This window comes from Schistocerca cancellata, chromosome 1, assembly GCF_023864275.1.
Source record: "Schistocerca cancellata isolate TAMUIC-IGC-003103 chromosome 1, iqSchCanc2.1, whole genome shotgun sequence".
NCBI classification, from domain to species: Eukaryota; Metazoa; Arthropoda; class Insecta; order Orthoptera; family Acrididae; genus Schistocerca; species Schistocerca cancellata.
Window position 1 is genome coordinate 860,624,131 of NC_064626.1, and position 18,720 is coordinate 860,642,850.

General features: G+C 44.0%; 1 protein-coding gene across 1 annotated transcript in view; it reads left to right on the forward strand.

Annotated features, from left to right (window-relative positions):
• The first annotated feature begins 11,968 nt into the window (after positions 1 to 11,968).
• Positions 11,969 to 18,720, forward strand: part of LOC126189230 (formimidoyltransferase-cyclodeaminase-like) — a 124,534-nt gene continuing 117,782 nt past the window's right edge. The window contains exon 1 of the mRNA XM_049930925.1: positions 11,969 to 12,070. Within this exon, the coding sequence (XP_049786882.1) occupies positions 12,017 to 12,070 (54 nt within the window). The 5' untranslated portion in view covers positions 11,969 to 12,016. The remainder of the gene's footprint in view (positions 12,071 to 18,720) is intronic.

Below are 18,720 nucleotides of genomic sequence, written 5' to 3' on the forward strand. Positions count from 1 at the left end.
CTGAGTCCATGAACACAGCCGCCCATTAGTTCTGCAACGTCTCCTAGAACACGTACAGCAACTGCCGAAAACAAGCACACAAGAAAAACTCATTAGTCAGATACAACAAGGTAGCAAATATCTTCCTCGAAATCAGCTTGATTGCTTTAACTAAGAAACATGAACACTACTTCAGTTAGGTTGGCTATCTCAACTGTGCTGCCGCTACGGTCGCAGGTTCGAATCCTGCCACGAGCATGGACGTGTGTGATGTCCGTAGGTTAGTTAGGTTTAAGTAGTTCTAAGTTCTGGGGGACTGATGACTTCAGATGTTAAGTCCCATAGTGCTCAGAGCCATTTGAACCATTTGAATCCTAGAAGTTATATATTGAAGGATAATAAAGGTGGAGAAATTGCAGGCTGCTTCTACACCGAGGAGATGCAGAAAAGCTCAGAACCGGGTGTTTTTCTCGTGGAGAGAGTCATAAGGCGTCGGGGAAATAAAGCGCTAGTCAAATGGCTTGGTTTTCATGCTACACAAAACAGCTGGATTGATGCCGGCGATTTGCTATATAATGGGCGTGCATTGTCCACAACCATCACAGTAGTGTAACATGCGTGCTGGGAGACACATTAGAGGAGATGGTGGTATTCTAGACAAACTACCGGTGGAGTTACACATCCCTGGGTGTGGACCCGGAACAAAGATTCAGAAACGCTTGGCGCGAGGCGATAAGGGAGTTAATCTGCTCCACGAAGCGTGTATGGAACACGACATTGCATACGCTGCAAATAAAGATCTATCAAGTCGTCACATTGCAGATAGTATTTTAGCTGATAAGGCTAAGGCGATACGGAGAAGAAAGGATATTGGTATAGGTCAACGCATCGCAGCATTTACAGTTGATAAAACAATGCGTGGAAAAATCAAGTTGGGTTTAGGAGTGACGAATTTCAAACGAGTTATGAACGCTGCACGTTAAGCACTAAACAAGAAGAAGAAGAACAAGAAGGGTTGTCTGAAGAACTGTCTCCTGTCAGCGGTGTTTGCAGCTAAAAATGCACTGAATCAGAAAAATGCGGGAAGAAGAGGATTTCTTAAAGCACATCGAGTTCTACCAATACCCAAGACATCCGGCGGTTTTATTCCTTTTCCCATCCCGGCCCTCTCAGCGGTAGGTTCAATCGCCGGTGGTGCTGCAGCTATTCAGACATGTCCGAAAGAACAGATACCATCTCAGTAAATAAATACATAGACATTGAACACACATAGACATATGATCCGTTAAAGGAAGCAGAAATCTGGGTAGAACGCGATCCAAAAAAGATATAACACATAACACAAAATCCATTAAAGTACGCAGCTTTCTGTACAGAGTGCAGTCCAAAACAGATATTTTACAAACACAAAATCCGTTAAAGGAAGCAGCAGTTTGTGTAGAGTGCGGTCCAAAAACAGATATAACATAGAGACATTGAACACAAAGACATTTAATACACACACAGTCTGTTAAAGGAGGCAGCAGTCTGGGTAGAGTGCAGTGAAAACATATATAACATAGAACCAGTGAACACATAGACATTGAACACACACAAAAATGGTTCAAATGGCTCTGAGCACTATGGGTTCAAATGGTTCAAATGGCTCTGAGCACTATGGGTTCAAATGGTTCAAATGGCTCTGAGCACTATGGGACTTAACATCTATGGTCATCAGTCCCCTAGAACTTAGAACTACTTAAACCTAACTAACCTAAGGACAACACACAACACCCAGACATCACGAGGCAAAGAAAAGCACTATGGGACTTAACATCTTAGGTCATCAGTCCCCTAGAACTTAGAACTACTTAAACCTAACTTACCTAAGGACATCACACGCATCCATGCCCGAGGCAGTGATTCGAACCTGCGACCGTAGCAGTCCCGCGGTTCCGGACTGAAGCGCCTAGAAACGCACGGCCACCGCGGCCAGCATTGAACACACACACATAAAATCTGTTAAATGACGCAGCAGTCTGTATAGAGTGCGCTCAAAAACAGATATAACACGAATACAAGGAGTTAAAGGATGCAGCAGTCAGTGGACGGTGGCTAAAAGAGTTATTTGAACACTGAAATTGAACTTCGTCTATTCGGCAGCGCTTGCTGCTGCCACTGCCACTGTCGTTGCTGCTGGCGGATTCTGTTCGCTTTATTGTGAAAGATAAAGTATAGTTACTTTAAAAGCACTGGAACAAGTACAGGAGCACACTGAGGGTGAGGTGGGTTGTTGTTTGGTTTATATAAGTTCCAATGACGTCGAATCACGTGACTAATGCAGTAGCCAATAGGAGAGCAGCATTCTAGGGGTGGGGGGTGCTAGGTCATAAAAGAACACTGCGCTCCTAGTGGGAAAATGTGCAACTTCTCATTTGATTATTGAATATTGAAAAGGTAGATTCAGTTATTGAATATGATTAAAATTGAAATGGAATTAAGTACTTAGGTAATTAATAAGTTAGATGCAAGCAATGGGTGTCACATGTGTTCAGTTACATTCGTTAGGATATTTCGAGAAGACTATTTGTGGCACAAGAATGAAAGTGCGGGCTGGAGGCTGTAATGTCAGCAGTCGCCCGCTCGCTGGCTGTACACGCGCCATGCATCCTGTTATAAACGCGTGAGAGAGGAAGGAAACGATCTTGGATTACGTAATGGGATTGTGCAGTGGCTGCGTCCTAGAGCACATGGCGAACAAAATGTATGCAGCCATCTAGAATAACGGTACTTGCGTCATCACCTGATGTCACATTAGCGCCCTCTGGCAGCAATAAAATGTACTAAGTCAGTTGAGCTCTGGACCTCGTGGTGAACACATTGGATGCCGCCATCTTGGATTACGTCACAGATGAGAGCACCCTCTGCTGGTGGCGATGTGTACTAAGGTAGTTGGACTCTGGACCTCGTGGCGAGCATATCTGCATGAAATTGGGTAAATAATAAATCCTTATATCCAAGTCCTTTTTTCCCACAGATCCTTAGGAGGAGGTGATGACCGGGCGACTGAAGTTGGAACAAGTATCCTTTCTTTCGCGCCATTTTCTTAGCAGTGAAACCACAAGTGACCTTTGTTTACCACCAAAATTCAAACTTGGCGCCAGATCATAGGAGAAGGTGGCGGTCGGATGACTTAGGTTAGTGGAGGTGACTTAGGTTAGTGGAGGTAGCCCGAGCGACTTTCTTTGCTTGGTTGAGATAACCGGGGTGTGATGCATTATACTGTTGGAATTCAAACTTGGCGCCAGTTTGTAGGAGGAGGTGGCGGTCGGATGACTTAGGTTAGTGGAGGTAGGCTAAGTGAGCTATCTTCCCACGATTTTCTTTGATTAGTAGAGATAACCGTGGTTTGGTGCGTTATCCTCTTGGAATTTGAACTTCCCACCATTTTTCTGAGGGAGGGGGTGTGGTACTTTCCCGCCAAAATTCAAACTTCCCTCCAAAATCCGCTATCTTGGAAAACGGTACTTGCGTCATGAGCTGACGTCACAGCAGGCATTTTGGATGACATCATCGCCGCCATCTTGGATTATGGTACTTTGGAGCAGAACTCGCCTTGTTCCAATACTGAATGCAGTAGAAAAATAAATAGTTACAAAATGTAGCAATAGATAATGCTGTAAGCATCATAACTTAATAGTGGTTGACTACAAATGAGAAATGAAACATACAGCAATGCCTAAGGTGTACGTTTGACGTTAAACAGACTGTACTACTCAGTGTGCATGGGTGTAGAGGTGTGATGATGTTACTTACGTAAGCCCATCCACCACGGCAAGGTCATATCACATCAGATGGGACAAATCGGTTTTTAATTATTCTGAGGCCAAAAACCGCATAAAAAACATTAATCAAAATCAAATCAGATTATTAATTTCCGTGTGACTGACATAAAACATGTTCAATATGCTGTCTGCCGTTTTCTGCAACAAGTTGAAATCGAGAAACAGCATGTTCCACAACTGATCGAAGTGTTTCTAGGGTCATGTGCAGAATGTTTGCGCAATGTGTGCCTTCAATGCAGCTAAGTGTGCAATCGGAACACTGAACACAACATCTTTCAGACAGCCTCACAGCAAGAAGTCACATGGATTAAGATCAGGTGATTGGGATGGGCAGGCTATAGGGAAATGGCGGCTGATAATTCCAGTATTTCCGAAATGGCACTTCAGCAGCTGCTTAACTGGATTTGCAATGTGCAGAAGTGTGCCATCTTACATAAAAATGATCCCGTCCGCAGATCCACACTGTTGGAGGTCTGTAATGACATGGTTGCACAAAAGACACTCATAGCGCTTACCAGTGATGGTAGAGTTAACAGGACTGGAAGCACCTGACTCTTCGAAAAAATATGGCCCTAGGATAAATGAGGTCGTTAACCCACTCCACACAGTGACCTCTTCAAGATGATGTGGTACTGGTTGATTTGCGTGTGGAATTTCCGTTGCCCATATTCGACAATTCTGTGCATTGACATATCCTGTCAGTTGGAAGTGGGCTTCGTCTGTCTACAAAATCTTCGACAGACAATCATTGTCCGCGTCCATATGAGCTATAAATTCTAAAGCAAAGCTCTCTCTCGCTGGCAGGTCAACAGGAAGCAACTTGTGCACATGGGTAATTTTTAATGGATAGGAAAGAATTTTCTGCACCGTGTGCACGGGTTTGTCCAATGGTCAGGCAACTCTCCGTGTACTACCCGTTTGCACACCACCGCTCGTCTCCTCCTACTTTGCTGTGGCGACTGCTTCCACTGGCGCTGAATCAATTCGTTTCCTTCCTCTACCAGGTTGCACAAAAAAAGAGCCCGTTTTTTCGAATTTCCGAATCATTTTCTCCAGATCCACGACAATCATTAAACCAACGCTTTTTTTCAACCCTTCAGTGTCCGGAACTTCTGCAGAGCGACATGTGCACAGTCATCATTCTTGTAATCCTGCATTGAGACAGTCGTGGCAAACGTGCAGACGCCAAAGGAATAAAAGCCGTGTACCCGGCGTATTTATACCAACTTCAATGGATCGTGCGCATGACAGGTGTTTTCATTTACGTACTCTGACGCATACTGCGCCATCTATTGGTCCATTTTCACACTATTTTTCTTTCTTCTGCCATACGTTTTCCCCCTTCTCCAACACTATTCCACTGCAATTTTATGTCATTCTGACTAGTGGTGTTATTTCTACAGCATTTTGAAAGTTTAACTTTAACTATAATCACCCTGTATTTCCCGCCAAAGAAACAAAATATGAAGATAGTATCTTACACGCCATCCATTTTCCTGACAGCTTGTAGGTGAAGGGTAGAGTCTGAGTGCGTCTGCCATTAATTTTGAATGTCATTGTAAAATTTTTTCCCAGCAGGATAACACATGTGCGCCGTCGTCAATTTTTTAGTTGTATTGTGATTTTAGGCTGTCCTTGAGTAGTACTGTGCATATAGTTGTGCAATTAGGCCCGAGATTTATGACTAATTACGTAATTAGGATCGATCTTAATTCAAAATAAACAAAGTACACTAACCTAACCTTCCTCTTCTGCATCTGGGCGGTTTCCATGTGTTTAAAGATGTACTTGGGCTTTCTGTCCAGAAGTATCAGGGTTCGAGTCCCGGAAATGGCTCCACCATTATAATTTGACGCCAATTCCCGGGCGGAGAGATGGGGTGGTACGTCAGCACAGCCCTGCGACAAAGAAATTCCCGCCAAAATTCGAAATTCCCCCAATTGGTTAGGGTGAGGGAGGGGAGGGGAAGGGGGCTGGGACCCACCAGCGAACTTAGAAAAACACATGACATCATCTGGGGGTGGGGGGGGGTGGGCATGGTTGGAGATGGTAATTAATTGCTCAATTTAATTAATTTGCATACCATAAGTGTCCCAGCGCCCCCAGTACTCCACTACTTACAGGACGTAGTGGTGAGACCATGTTGCCTTTTCTGTGTATAGTATCCGAATTTACCTATCCAACTGTGGAGATTCCGATGGAAACGAATGTGCCAGATAGCATTTGTCATCATCATATCGGTCCAGCACATAGGCTGATGGTATGAAATGCCAATCCGTGCAAAACCGGTCAGCTGTGGTTCGCGTATCTTATTCTTTGAACAACAGCCACTGCATTTAAGATGTGTTAGGACTGTTGGCAGTGCCCTATCTGGAGGTCTCTGTGACATTATTTGTCAACAAGTTTTCAGAAGACCGCATGTTGCCCTTGATCCATACAGAGCTTGTTCGACTGTTACCGTGACCAGCACGTGCTCCAGATCTCTCACCAGTTGAAATCGTTCGGTCATGGGTTACCGGGAGATAGCACTCCGCCACTCGCTAACTATTACGAATAATAAACTCTGGCATAGAGCTTAAATAGCATTGAACTTTGGATCCATATCTGTCGTCCGAGCTTAGTTAGATTTGTTACCCCTTTCCGTTAGAGTTACTGTAGCTTTCAGAGGTGTTATCTCGATGTGCCAGATTTTGCGCCCAAATCACCTTCAGATTTAGTCAGGTATTCTTCCTACTGTCTTGTAAACGCACAATAAGTAAAACTTAGTTATGTGTGTGTGTGTGTGTGTGTGTATGAGAGTGCGCGCAGTGGTATTGTACACTCCTGGAAATTGAAATAAGAACACCGTGAATTCATTGTCCCAGGAAGGGGAAACTTTATTGACACATTCCTGGGGTCAGATACATCACATGATCACAACGACAGAACCACAGGCACATAGACACAGGCAACAGAGCATGCACAATGTCGGCACTAGTACAGTGTATATCCACCTTTCGCAGCAATGCAGGCTGCTATTCTCCCATGGAGACAATCGTAGAGATGCTGGATGTAGTCCTGTGGAATGGCTTGCTATGCCATTTCCACCTGGCGCCTCAGTTGGACCAGCGTTCATGCTGGACGTGCAGACCACGTGAGACGACGCTTCATCCAGTCCCAAACATGCTCAATGGGGGACAGATCCGGAGATCTTGCTGGCCAGGGTAGTTGACTTACACCTTCTAGAGCACGTTGGGTGGCACGGGATACATGCGGACGTGTATTGTCCTGTTGGAACAGCAAGTTCACTTGCCGGTCTAGGAATGGTAGAACGATGGGTTCGATGACGGTTTGGATGTACCGTGCACTATTCAGTGTCCCCTCGACGATCACCAGTGGTGTACGGCCAGTGTAGGAGATCGCTCCCCACACCATGATGCCGAGTGTTGGCCCTGTGTGCCTCGGTCGTATGCAGTCCTGATTGTGGCGCTCACCTGCACGGCGCCAAACACGCATACGACCATCATTGGCACCAAGGCAGAAGCGACTCTCATCGCTGAAGACGACACGTCTCCATTCGTCCCTCCATTCACGCCTGTCGCGACACCACTGGAGGCGGGCTGCACGATGTTGGGGCGTCAGCGGAAGACAGCCTAACGATGTGCGGGACCGTAGCCCAGCTTCATGGAGACGGTTGCGAATGGTCCTCGCCGATACCCCAGGAGCAACAGTGTCCCTAATTTGCTGGGAAGTGGCGGTGCGGTCCCCTACGGCACTGCGTAGGATCCTACGGTCTTGGCGTGCATCCGTGCGTCGCTGCGGTCCGGTCCCAGGTCGACGGGCACGTGCACCTTCCGCCGACCACTGGCGACAACATCGATGTACTGTGGAGACCTCACGCCCCACGTGTTGAGCAATTCGGCGGTACGTCCACCCGGCCTCCCGCATGCCCACTATACGCCCTCGCTCAAAGTCCGTCAACTGCACATACGGTTCACGTCCACGCTGTCGCGGCATGCTACCAGTGTTAAAGACTGCGATGGAGCTCCGTATGCCACGGCAAACTGGCTGACACTGACGGCGGCGGTGCACAAATGCTGCGCAGCTAGCGCCATTCGACGGCCAACACCGCGGTTCCTGGTGTGTCCGCTGTGCCGTGCGTGTGATCATTGCTTGTACAGCCCTCTCGCAGTGTCCGGAGCAAGTATGGTGGGTCTGACACACCGGTGTCAATGTATTCTTTTTTCCATTTCCAGGAGTGTATTATTATCTCTGTTTGGCAATGCAACAATGGTAAACACTTCACTCGTGGTGACCAAAATCGTGGAATAAAAGATTCGATTAGAGAACTTGATCCAGTAATGTAGCTCCAATTTCAAACTGGTGTTCCAACTCCCCCTCGATCCCCCTGCTATTATATTCATTTAAGAAACCTCATAAAAATTGAATCACAGCTGAATGGAAAAAGTTCACGCCATGGTATTCGGTTGTCGGCTATTAAAGGGGTGTGAAATAACTGACGACATATGTACATCCAGAAAAATTGTTTAGTACATTTTACATGTAGAAATGCCTATGTAAAAAAGATTTTGCAAGACGGGAGCCACAGTTTTGTTGAATGTTGCCCAAAAGCGAATGGAGAGGTGAATTCCTAGTAATATTTCGATTTTTTAGAAAATGAGTCTAACTAGTGATGAGAGTCGACGTGCTACTGTGGGTGAAAAATGGTCGAGGGAAGGTTAGTAGGGAAGCAAGATTAGGGTTTGATGTCAACTCGACGAAACGTAGTAGAGGATGGGGAAGCAGGTCCGCCGTCTCATTTTCTAAGGAACCACCTCTACATTCGCCTTAAGCGATTTAGGGAAACCACGGAAACCCGAAATCAAGATTCCCAGACCTCTGAATTGAAACGCAATGCTCCCAAATGCAAGCCCAGGGCCCATTTACCTCCGTATATAAATGAAACAGCAATCAAAACAATAGGTGGAGGCGAGAGGCCCTACCACCATCACATGTTTCTATTCTCTCACGCTAGTGTGTGGAATGCATCACGCTGCAAGCATAACAGCTTCCTTTTTATTGTGGTGTAGTACTACAGCGCTCAAACAAGTGAAATTACCTTTTTACTAAGTGATGAAATAAAGCCTTTATTTCAAAGTAAAAGTATAACTTGTGAAAGAAAATTATTTCCTTTATTGAATCAGAATAAACTAAGTTGATTTCATTTGCCACGAACTTTATGACCAGTGTTTTCTGAGATGCATGCATCATTATTCCGATGGCTTACCATGAACGGGTAGAACAGTGACTGGGGTACATCATGCTCAACTTCTGCGCCATCTGGACGAATATTTTTGCGTGAGAAGTGGCCTGAAATGGAAAAAAAGTTGAAGGTGTTCTAACAATGAGAAAGTACATTTTTTAACAACTGTGGCAATCTTTTATTTCCACGTATCGCCTCATGTGACAAAATTTGTGGATAGGAAACATTTTGAGGCTAGTCAATAGCTTATGGCAATCCTAGACTGATATTTTGCAGACCTTTCAGGATTGCACTTAAGAAACTGAAACTTCCGTTGAAATCTTCCGACAGTTTGTGTTGATCTAAAAGTTTTTCAATGATTAGCCAAAAGCTTTCCACTCTTCCTCTCGTAATTTTTTGGAAGGGAATGAAGTTTTGTCTTTTCAGATATTGCCCTTTACTTCGAAAGCGAACTTCCACACAGAATCCACGCCATTGATCAGTATCCTGACACCCGATTGTAACGTGGAGTTGAGTACTAGATGTCACGAGGCTCGGGCTGGCCAGTGTAAAAGGAGGCGGGGAGACTTGCGTTGTCAGTAGAGAGGCAGTAACAGCAAATGCGTCGGTCATGAGAGTTCAGTGACTTCGAATGTGGACTAATCATTGGATCTCACCTGATTATCACACCCATCACGACATTTCGTTTTTGTGAAGATGGCCAAGTCGGCTGTTGGTGACGTGGTCGTGAAATAGGAACGACCACAGCTATTTCAGGACCAGGTAGAACTTAGGCTTACGTACCGACGTACATGGACCGTTCAGTATTGCGAAGGGGGGGGGGGGGCATAAAACTGCACGAAATCAACAGAAGGAATCACTCGTGAGCTCCAAAATCCTACCAGTGGTCTAGCTAGGACCAATGTCTCTGTGCAGGGAGTTAAAAAGAATAGGGTGCAATGGACGAGCAGCTCCTCATTTGCTACACATTTCTGTAGCCAGTGCCTGGGGACGCTTGGGATAACATCTCCAAGGTAGTGTTATCGGCCCTTTGCTGGTCGTTATCTGTATAACGACGTAGAAGACAATTTGAGCAGCCGTCTTAGGTTGTTTGCAGATGATGCTGTCGTTTATCGACTAGTTAAGTCATCAGAAGATCAAAACAAATCGCAAAACGATTTAGAAAAGATATCTGTATGGTGCAAAAATAGGCACTTGACTCCAAATACCCCTCCCGCCGGAGGTTCGAGTCCTCCCTCGGGCATGGGTGACTGTGTTGTTCTTAGCATAAGTTAATTTAAGTAGTGTGTAAGTCTAGGGACCGATGACTACAGCAGTTTGGTCCCTTAGGAATTCACACACATTTTTGACTCCAAATAACGAAAAGTCTGAGGTCATCCACATTAATGCTGAAAGGAATCCGTTAAACTTCGGTTACACGATAAATCAGACAAATATAAAGGCCGTAAATTCAACTAAATACCTAGGAATTACAGTTACGAACAACTTAAATTGGAAGGAACACATAGAAAACGTGGCGACGGCTGACCAAAGACTGCGTTTTATTGGCAGGGCACTTAGAAAATGTAACAGATCTACTACAGAGACTGCCTACACTACGCTTGTCTGTTCTCTTTGAGAATACTGCTGCGCGGCGTGGGGTCCTTATCAGATAGGATTGACGGAGTACGTCGAGAAAGTTCAAAGAAGGGCAGCACGTTTTGTATCATCATTAACACAAAGGAGTTTTTCGTTACCCAGAATCTTCTCACTAAATTTCAACCACCAATTTTCACCTCCGAATGCGAAGTTATATCGTTGATGCCGACCTACATAGGGAGAACCGATCATCACAATAAAGTGAGGGAAGTCAGAGGTCGCACGGAAAGATATAGGTGTTCGTTTTTGCCGCGCGCTGTACGAGATTGGAATAATAGAGAATTATTGTGAAGGTGGTCCGATGAACCCTCCGCCAGGTACTTGAATGTGATTCGCAGAGAATCCATGTGCGTGACTTGAAACGAGTGATTCTGGTGATCAATCACGCTGTATCCTATGGCAGTTCGATGGAATGTTTTGGATTTGGCGTAGGCCCGGAGGACGTTACCTACCGCCATGTTACCATAAGTGTCAACAGTGAAGTATGGAGGAAGTGGTGCTATGGTATGGGGATGTTTTTCGTGGTTAGGGTATGATTCTGCTCAACGAAACGCTAAATGTGGAAGGTTGCGAACTCATTTCACAGCATTGTGCGCTACATACAGTAGAGTAAGAGTCCGAAGACGAAGACTGTTTATATCAACATGACAAAGCACCGTATAATAAATCAGCGTCGCTGAGACAATGATTAGTGGATGGTAACGTTCCTGAAATGGACTGGCCTGTCCAGAGTCCGGACCTGAACCTAATGGAACTCATATGGGTTGAGTTAGAACGTCGACTTCAATTCACGCCCGAGCATTCACCAACACTGCGTTCTCTGATTTTGGCTCTTGAGGATAAATGGACTCCCATTTCTCCACAGACATTCAGAAACCTCTCTCAAAGAGTTTCTAGCCGTCAAAAAGGCGGAGGATGAACACACCTCATACAACGTTCAATAATAGGTGTACGGATTCTTTTGATCAGATAGTGTACTCATTCATTAGTTAGAAGCGACGAAATGAAACACTTACCAATGTTTTGGAAAAGTTTCCGAAGAATGTGAAATAGAACTGAGGACCTTAAGTAAATACAAAGGCAACTGATATTTAATCATTGCTCTGTATGCCATTCTGTAGGTAAAAGGTGGTGAGAAATTACTCCATGAAGGCCCTAAAAGTAGGAGCTGGCTCTGAGCTAGGCTGCGCCAAGAGGAGACGTTCACAACAAACAGAACCCGTTCCGAGTGAGAATTATGTAATGTGGCTGGTGTGGAGACATTTATTTGCCGCGCGCTATCTGGCCTTCGCAGTCGCCACACCTGCCTGCTAGAGCAGCCGCCGCACGCACCATGGACAGGCTTGTGCTCTGCGTCCCCAACTTCTCGGAGGGTCGCGACGCTAAGGTAAGCACTCCCTCTCTATCCCACAACGAGGCCGTCAGCAACCGTGATGCAGGAGGGTCTCAGCTTGCAGTAAATGGAGTCCTGCCGGCACAATTTGGTAGTCTGACAGGTCTATTTTCCCAAAGTAAGTCGGCCTAAAAAGATTCCGAGGCCTTTTTTATAGCTCTTCACAGCCACCAAAATCCTTTCAGGCTGTAATGTTTATGGGATGCTGTGCCAGTCTGGTTTATAGCCAAGACAGAAGAAAAGAGTAATGATGGTTGTCACCTGAAAATGGCCTAGGAAGCCGAAAGCCGGTTTGTGACCAAACAGAACGTTAGAAAGTGTTTTGCTATTTAATATTATTATCATGTTCACTCAAGCACCGACGGAAAGTTCAGTTAATGTTATTAAGTGTGCTAAAAAGTGTAGTTAACTGTAGAGGAGATTATGAAAACAGAAGTTAACGGCCACACAACCTAAAGTTCAGTGGTAAATGTTTATATATCGGAACGTTACTTCAAAATACGTAACGGTAATTTTAGTATCTTCTGCACAAATAATATCTGTGTAAAGAGCACATCATTTTTACCTGCATTGCAACATTCAGTTGTCACCTGAAGATGGCCGAAGAAGCCGACAGCCGGTTTGTAGCCAAATAAATATAATTTTTCAGAATGTTAGCAAGTGTTCTCCTATTTAATATTCTGTAAACTACTCAATGTTTTATCTGCCGAAGTTCGTACATTCGTACTTCATTCTTTATTGTGACTTAATGGATAGATCTATGTGAAAGTCAGTCATAAAGTAAAGAAAAACTTAATAAAATGAACAAAAAAAAAAAACAAAAGAACGCCCCACATAAGGTGGGAAAATCTTACTCTCACTTAAAAAGAATGATTAGAATCAAATTGACGGAGAAGATCTTTAACCCTTTCGATAAAAACCAAATCCTGTTAATATTTATTGCAAAGACGAACTCTAGGCACTAAATCTGAAGTTGCCCCAGAATCTTGACTACAAAAGGTAGTGGGCCATTGGGATAAACAAAGAAAGACAAACAACAATCCGAGACGAACATGGACAGCGGGGTAGACTGCGCACCATCAATTAATTATGGGCACAAAAGAAAGTTAAATGAACTGCCAACTCCAGACACCTTAAAAATGGCCTTAGTTGACGCCAATGAAATAATATAATGACATGAAATTTTCTCCTATAATAAAAGAACTTTTTCATACTCCTGTTACATTTCGTAAACAATAAACGTAAGGGAATATTTGCTATTTCGACTCAAATGTAAGGAAATATTTGCTATTTCAGATTTCATATTTCACTTTCATTCACCATTATGACACGTTTTAATGAAATACTTTAAAGATAGCGTCGTCATATTCCTGTCACATTATTTTCTGTATGAGTCGCTGTATTCGGGCTGTCACGCCTGCCATTTCATGAACATGAAATCCGGTATAATCTCTGTGGCACAGTACTATCTATTTAGACACAAAACCTGTCTATAAAAAAGAAATGATGTTAGAATTTTGTGGTCTAGAACATATACCTCACTTTTTTTCGCTTGTGTGGCTATTTTCTTTTTCTTTTCTTTTTGATGCTTAGCTACCATAGCAGTCAAGTTAATCCGGTACATCCCGCGTCTTTTCTCTTTTGGTCACTGTAAACAGACACTCATGATGAATACTGAAATGCCTTGTACGTGCTGTAAATAATCTAATCATGTCCTTGCCCTGTGTACAGAAGCGATAGGTAAGAGTCTGTAGTAAATTCCTTATTCAATGTTGTTTCTTGGCACTTTCTAGATAGGCTTTTGCGGAATTGTTAACGCCTATCTTCAAGTGCTACCAGTTCAAGTTTTTCAGAAATTCCGTGACACTCTCCTATGTGTCCAACAAGCGTGTGGTCATTCGTGCAACCATGTTTCGTATCCTCCGTTAGTGCAATTTTCTACAGGTCCGATTTACTTGAGCAATGTTCTATGATGGATCATGAGAGTGTTTTGTAAGCAATGTCCCTCCACAGTTATTGCAGTTTCCCAGTGTCCTACAAATGAACAGAAGTTTGCCGTCTGCTTTATCTACTACTGGCCGCAAGTGATCATTCCATTTTAAATGCCCACGAATTTTTACAACCGACTTGGTAGATATCACAGCTAGCTATCTCAGGTTATTGACAGGAGTCAGGATTTTGTATACAGTAGTCACATCGTTGGAGTATCGAAAAATGCGAGAACACCTGCAAATCATCAAATTGGGATGGGCATCATTAAAACAAAGGCGTTTTTCGTTGCGGCAGAATCATCTCACGAAAATTTAATCACCAACTTTCTCCTCCGAATGCGATAATATTTTATTAGCGCCGGTCTGCGTAGGGAGAAACCATCATCACAACAAAATAAGGGAAACCAGAGCTCGCACCGAAAGATATAGGTGTTCGTTCTTCCAGCACGCTGTATGAGATTGGAATAACAGAGAATTATTGTGGAGGTGGTTCGATGAACCCTCTGCCAGGCGCTTAAATGTGATTTGCAGATTATTCATGTAGATGTAGATGTAGAAAGCTAGGTGAAAAACTGTCAGATGACTATTAACATAAGCAAACGTAATGTATTGCGGATAAATTCGGAACGGTATTTAACGAACGTAGGCTGGACCTGCACCTGGAGTTATGGTCTGGGGCGCGATTTCGTGGTTACCTTATGCACCCTGACTAAATATGTGCGTCAGTCTGGTGATTCGACCTGTTGAGCTCCCATTCAGGAATAGCATTGCTGGGGGTGTTTTTCAACAGGATAACGCTCGCCCACATACCACTGTTGCAACGCAACATCCTGTACGGCGTCGATATATTGCCTTGGACTGCCCGATCAGCAGATTCGCCTTCAATCGAGCACATATGCGACATCATCGGACGACAACTCCGGCGTCACCCACAAAGAGCATTAATTGTCCTTTTATTGACCAGACAAGTACAACAGACATGGACGTCCGACCCACAAACTGACATCAGGCACCTGTACAACACAACGAATTCACATTTGCATGCTTGCATTCAACATTCTGGCAGATACACCCGTAATAAATGTACCAGCGTTTCACGTTTGCAATGGCTTATCTCGCGCTTACAGTAACCTGCGACCTTGTAGTGTTTATCACTTAAATACTCGTATGTTACCTAGACAAATGTATTCCAGAAATTTCATTACTCTAAATTAATAATTTTTTGATGTTGCGATTTTTTCCGTCAGTGTCTAAAGATATCGTTCGGGAGCTATTTTAAAGTGAAGTGATCACGTAAAGACTAGTTGTGGACGGGCGTGAGATTCACGGAAAGAATTCGCATTCGAAACTGTCGTCAGACCGACGCTGTACAAGTGTTTGTCAGTTTGTGATCTTTCTTACGTTGAATTAACTGGCGAGACGTAGAAGATCCAAATTAGAAGTGCGTAATTTATCACTTGATTGTTCAGTCATCGCGAGAGCGTCACAGAAAAGCTAACGGAAAGTGACGCTAGAAAAAAAATTGGGTGTCGACATAATAAAAACAGAATTATGCTCTAGTTTAAAGCTGTAACTAGCAACAATAAATATAATTTTTAATGTCTACTAAGTGTTTTATTGTGTTCACCCTCAACCCTCAGCTCTACAGATTCTTTCGCCATGCCAGTGTTCGGCTGGTCCCGACGGATGTTCGAGTCCTCCCTCGGGCATGGATGTGTGCGTTTGTCCTTAGGATGATTTAGGTTAAGCAGTGTGTAAGCTTAGGGACTGATGACCTTAGCAGTTAAGTCCCATAAGATTTCATACATGCCAGTGTTCGGTAATTTTGTGAATTTAATCTGGCAACCGTAATACTGCTACACAAGAGACCCTCCGTCATATACCATAAGGATGCACGTAGACTTTGGATGTAAACGTACATTTGACGATAAATTACTGCGTTAGTCAAGCAAACAAAATCAAGTCTACCATTACGCATTTGCGGCAAACTAAGTTATAATCCTTAAGTTCAGGCTAACTCCTTTTATCTCTTCCTTATCGCCCAAATTAATCGGCCACTGATATTTCGCAAAGTTAACTGTGACTGAACGTCTGTCTTCTTATTAGCACTGCGGACCTAAAAGTATCCGAGAAAATTCGCTACGTAAAACAAAATCTTCGTCATTATTCCTTGTGTAGATCAAAAAATGGTTAAAAAATCGTCTTTCAAGAAAATTTTAGAAAGATCGTTAAATCTGAGACGAAAATGTCTGGAGCCTGTTTGTAGCAGCTGGGGATGGGAAACTGCAAAACATGTAGAACCAGTGGCGGGCAGTCTGCGCCCCAGTGGTTTGCCTTGAGCAGGGAGCACACCAGTGCCAAATGGGCCTCCTTCCAAGACTTGGTGTACACTAGACTATAGCAATCATGAAAACATTCCTTAAAGCGACGACGACATCTGAACGGGCAGGGACGGTGCACGTCATGGCATACAGGACGAAGGAAAACAACCTGGTTATAAGGTCAGAGCAGTGAATGAGAAGTAGAACATAGAAAAATTGTCCAGATAACCACAGGTCGGAAATGCACGGTTGTGGGGATACGACCACAAAATGATAGCCAGTCTACGACAAGCGCGTTGAAGACTGTACAGTATGCGAGCGTGTTTTGGTGTGTCTAGCAGTGCGACTATCTTACTGAAGTACAGATTATTACATTAAGTAACTAATGTCATTACGATACTTTTACCGAAGTTCATTCAATAGCTAAGTTCTACCCAATAAACGTCGCAGTAAATTTTGTGTAACGTAACCATCAATGGGTAAGAACTTAAAATGTGCCTAGCTTTGTCTGTTCACGTGATACCATTACTTTCAGGTAACTTAATGCATAACCACGCGATTTAAGTTAACGGGTATTATTCGGGGCAAGTCATTTTGAATGCACACACTTCTGCATGTTCGGTGCATTTCCGAAGTATGGTTATTTGGAAAATTTTGTTCGACCCAGTGTCGCCTACCTCGCTCAGACCTTGATATCAGGTTGTTTTTGTCCACCCTGTGCACACTATGGAGGAATAGTGCACCATGACAGACTCTCATTGTTGAGAAGAGAAGGCTGTTCTACAACACACGCTCACTGCGACGTTCAGTTGCCCTATTTGTGGCTTGGCCTGTGAGTGATGTTTTCAGGCTAAAGTGAGCACAGGTGTTTGTTTGAATCGCCTTACAAAAATCGAATCGTGAAAAAAAATTACAAGTTCTTATATGAGGTCAAGATCTCACGAACCAGATATCACAAAATGAGTCTTTCCAGTCCATGGAAGGCACGACAGCCGTCGATTAAGAGCAAAAATAAGCTGCACGAATGTCTAAGAATCGTCAGTAACATAGAATATAGGCTACCGCTGTTTGACGACAGTTTAAACCGTTAACAAAATGGTTCAGATTGCTCTGAGCACTATGGGACTTAACATCTATGGTCATCAGTCCCCTAGAACTTAGAACTACTTAAACCTAACTAACCTAAGGACATCACACAACATCCAGCCATCGCGAGGCAGAGAAAATCCCTGACCCCGCCGGGAATCGAACCCGGGAACCCGGGCGTGGGAAGCGAGAACGCTACCGCACGACCACGAGATGCGGGCAAACCGTTAACATAGGGTGTATCATAATGAATAGGAAAACTTACGTGCATGCAAGTTTTACAACAATACAAGAAACAACGTCCAGTAAACGTGGGTCGGCAAGTGAGCTGTTTGAGAGATAATTGCCAATATGTGGTTACAAGCCGCCAGTGACTTCGATACAAAATATTGCCCTAGATAATATACTCTAAAACAAAAAACGAAGCACTGCGAAGGAATTATCCGAGTGGGACGGAAATTGATAGATCTGACGTACGTGTGCAGACAAAAAATGATTACAGTTTCAGAAAATTTGATGGTTTATTTAAGAGAAAAAGCTTAACAAATTAAGCAAGTCAATAACGATGGTCCACCTCTGGCCCTTATGCAAGCAGTTATTCGGCTTGGCATTGATAAAGTTGTTGGACGTCCTTCTGAAGGTATATCGTGACAAATTCTGTCCAATCCAACTGGCATATCAGACTATCAAAATCCGAGCATGTTAATGCTACATAAAGTTCTCAATTTGGGAGAATTTGGTGATCTTGCTGCCCAAGGTAGGGTGTGGCAAGCATAAAGACAGGCAGTAGAAACTCTCGCCATGTGCAAAATGTAAGCCCAAGATGGCTTGCTATGAAGGGCAACAAAATGGGACGTACTGCTGTGTTGTAAGGATGCCGCAGATGACAACCAAAGAGGTCCTGCTATGAGACAAAATGTCACTCCACACTATCACTCATTGTCAGGCAGTATGGCAGACGACAGTCAGATTGTATCCCATCGCTGTCCAGCGCATCTTCAGACACGTCTTTGCTGATCATCGGGGCTCAGTTCAAAGCGACACCTCATCACTGAAGACAATTCTACTCCAATCGATAATATTTCAGGCCTCAGTGACCAGCGAAGTCGTATTTGAAGACGCCTTGGGCAGCGGTGGGATACCAACCTGACTGTCACCTGATATACGGTCCGACAGCCAGGAGTGTGGTCTAGGGTGCCGTTTCATTTCAAAGCAGCAGCCCTTTGTCATCCGGGGCAGCCTTACA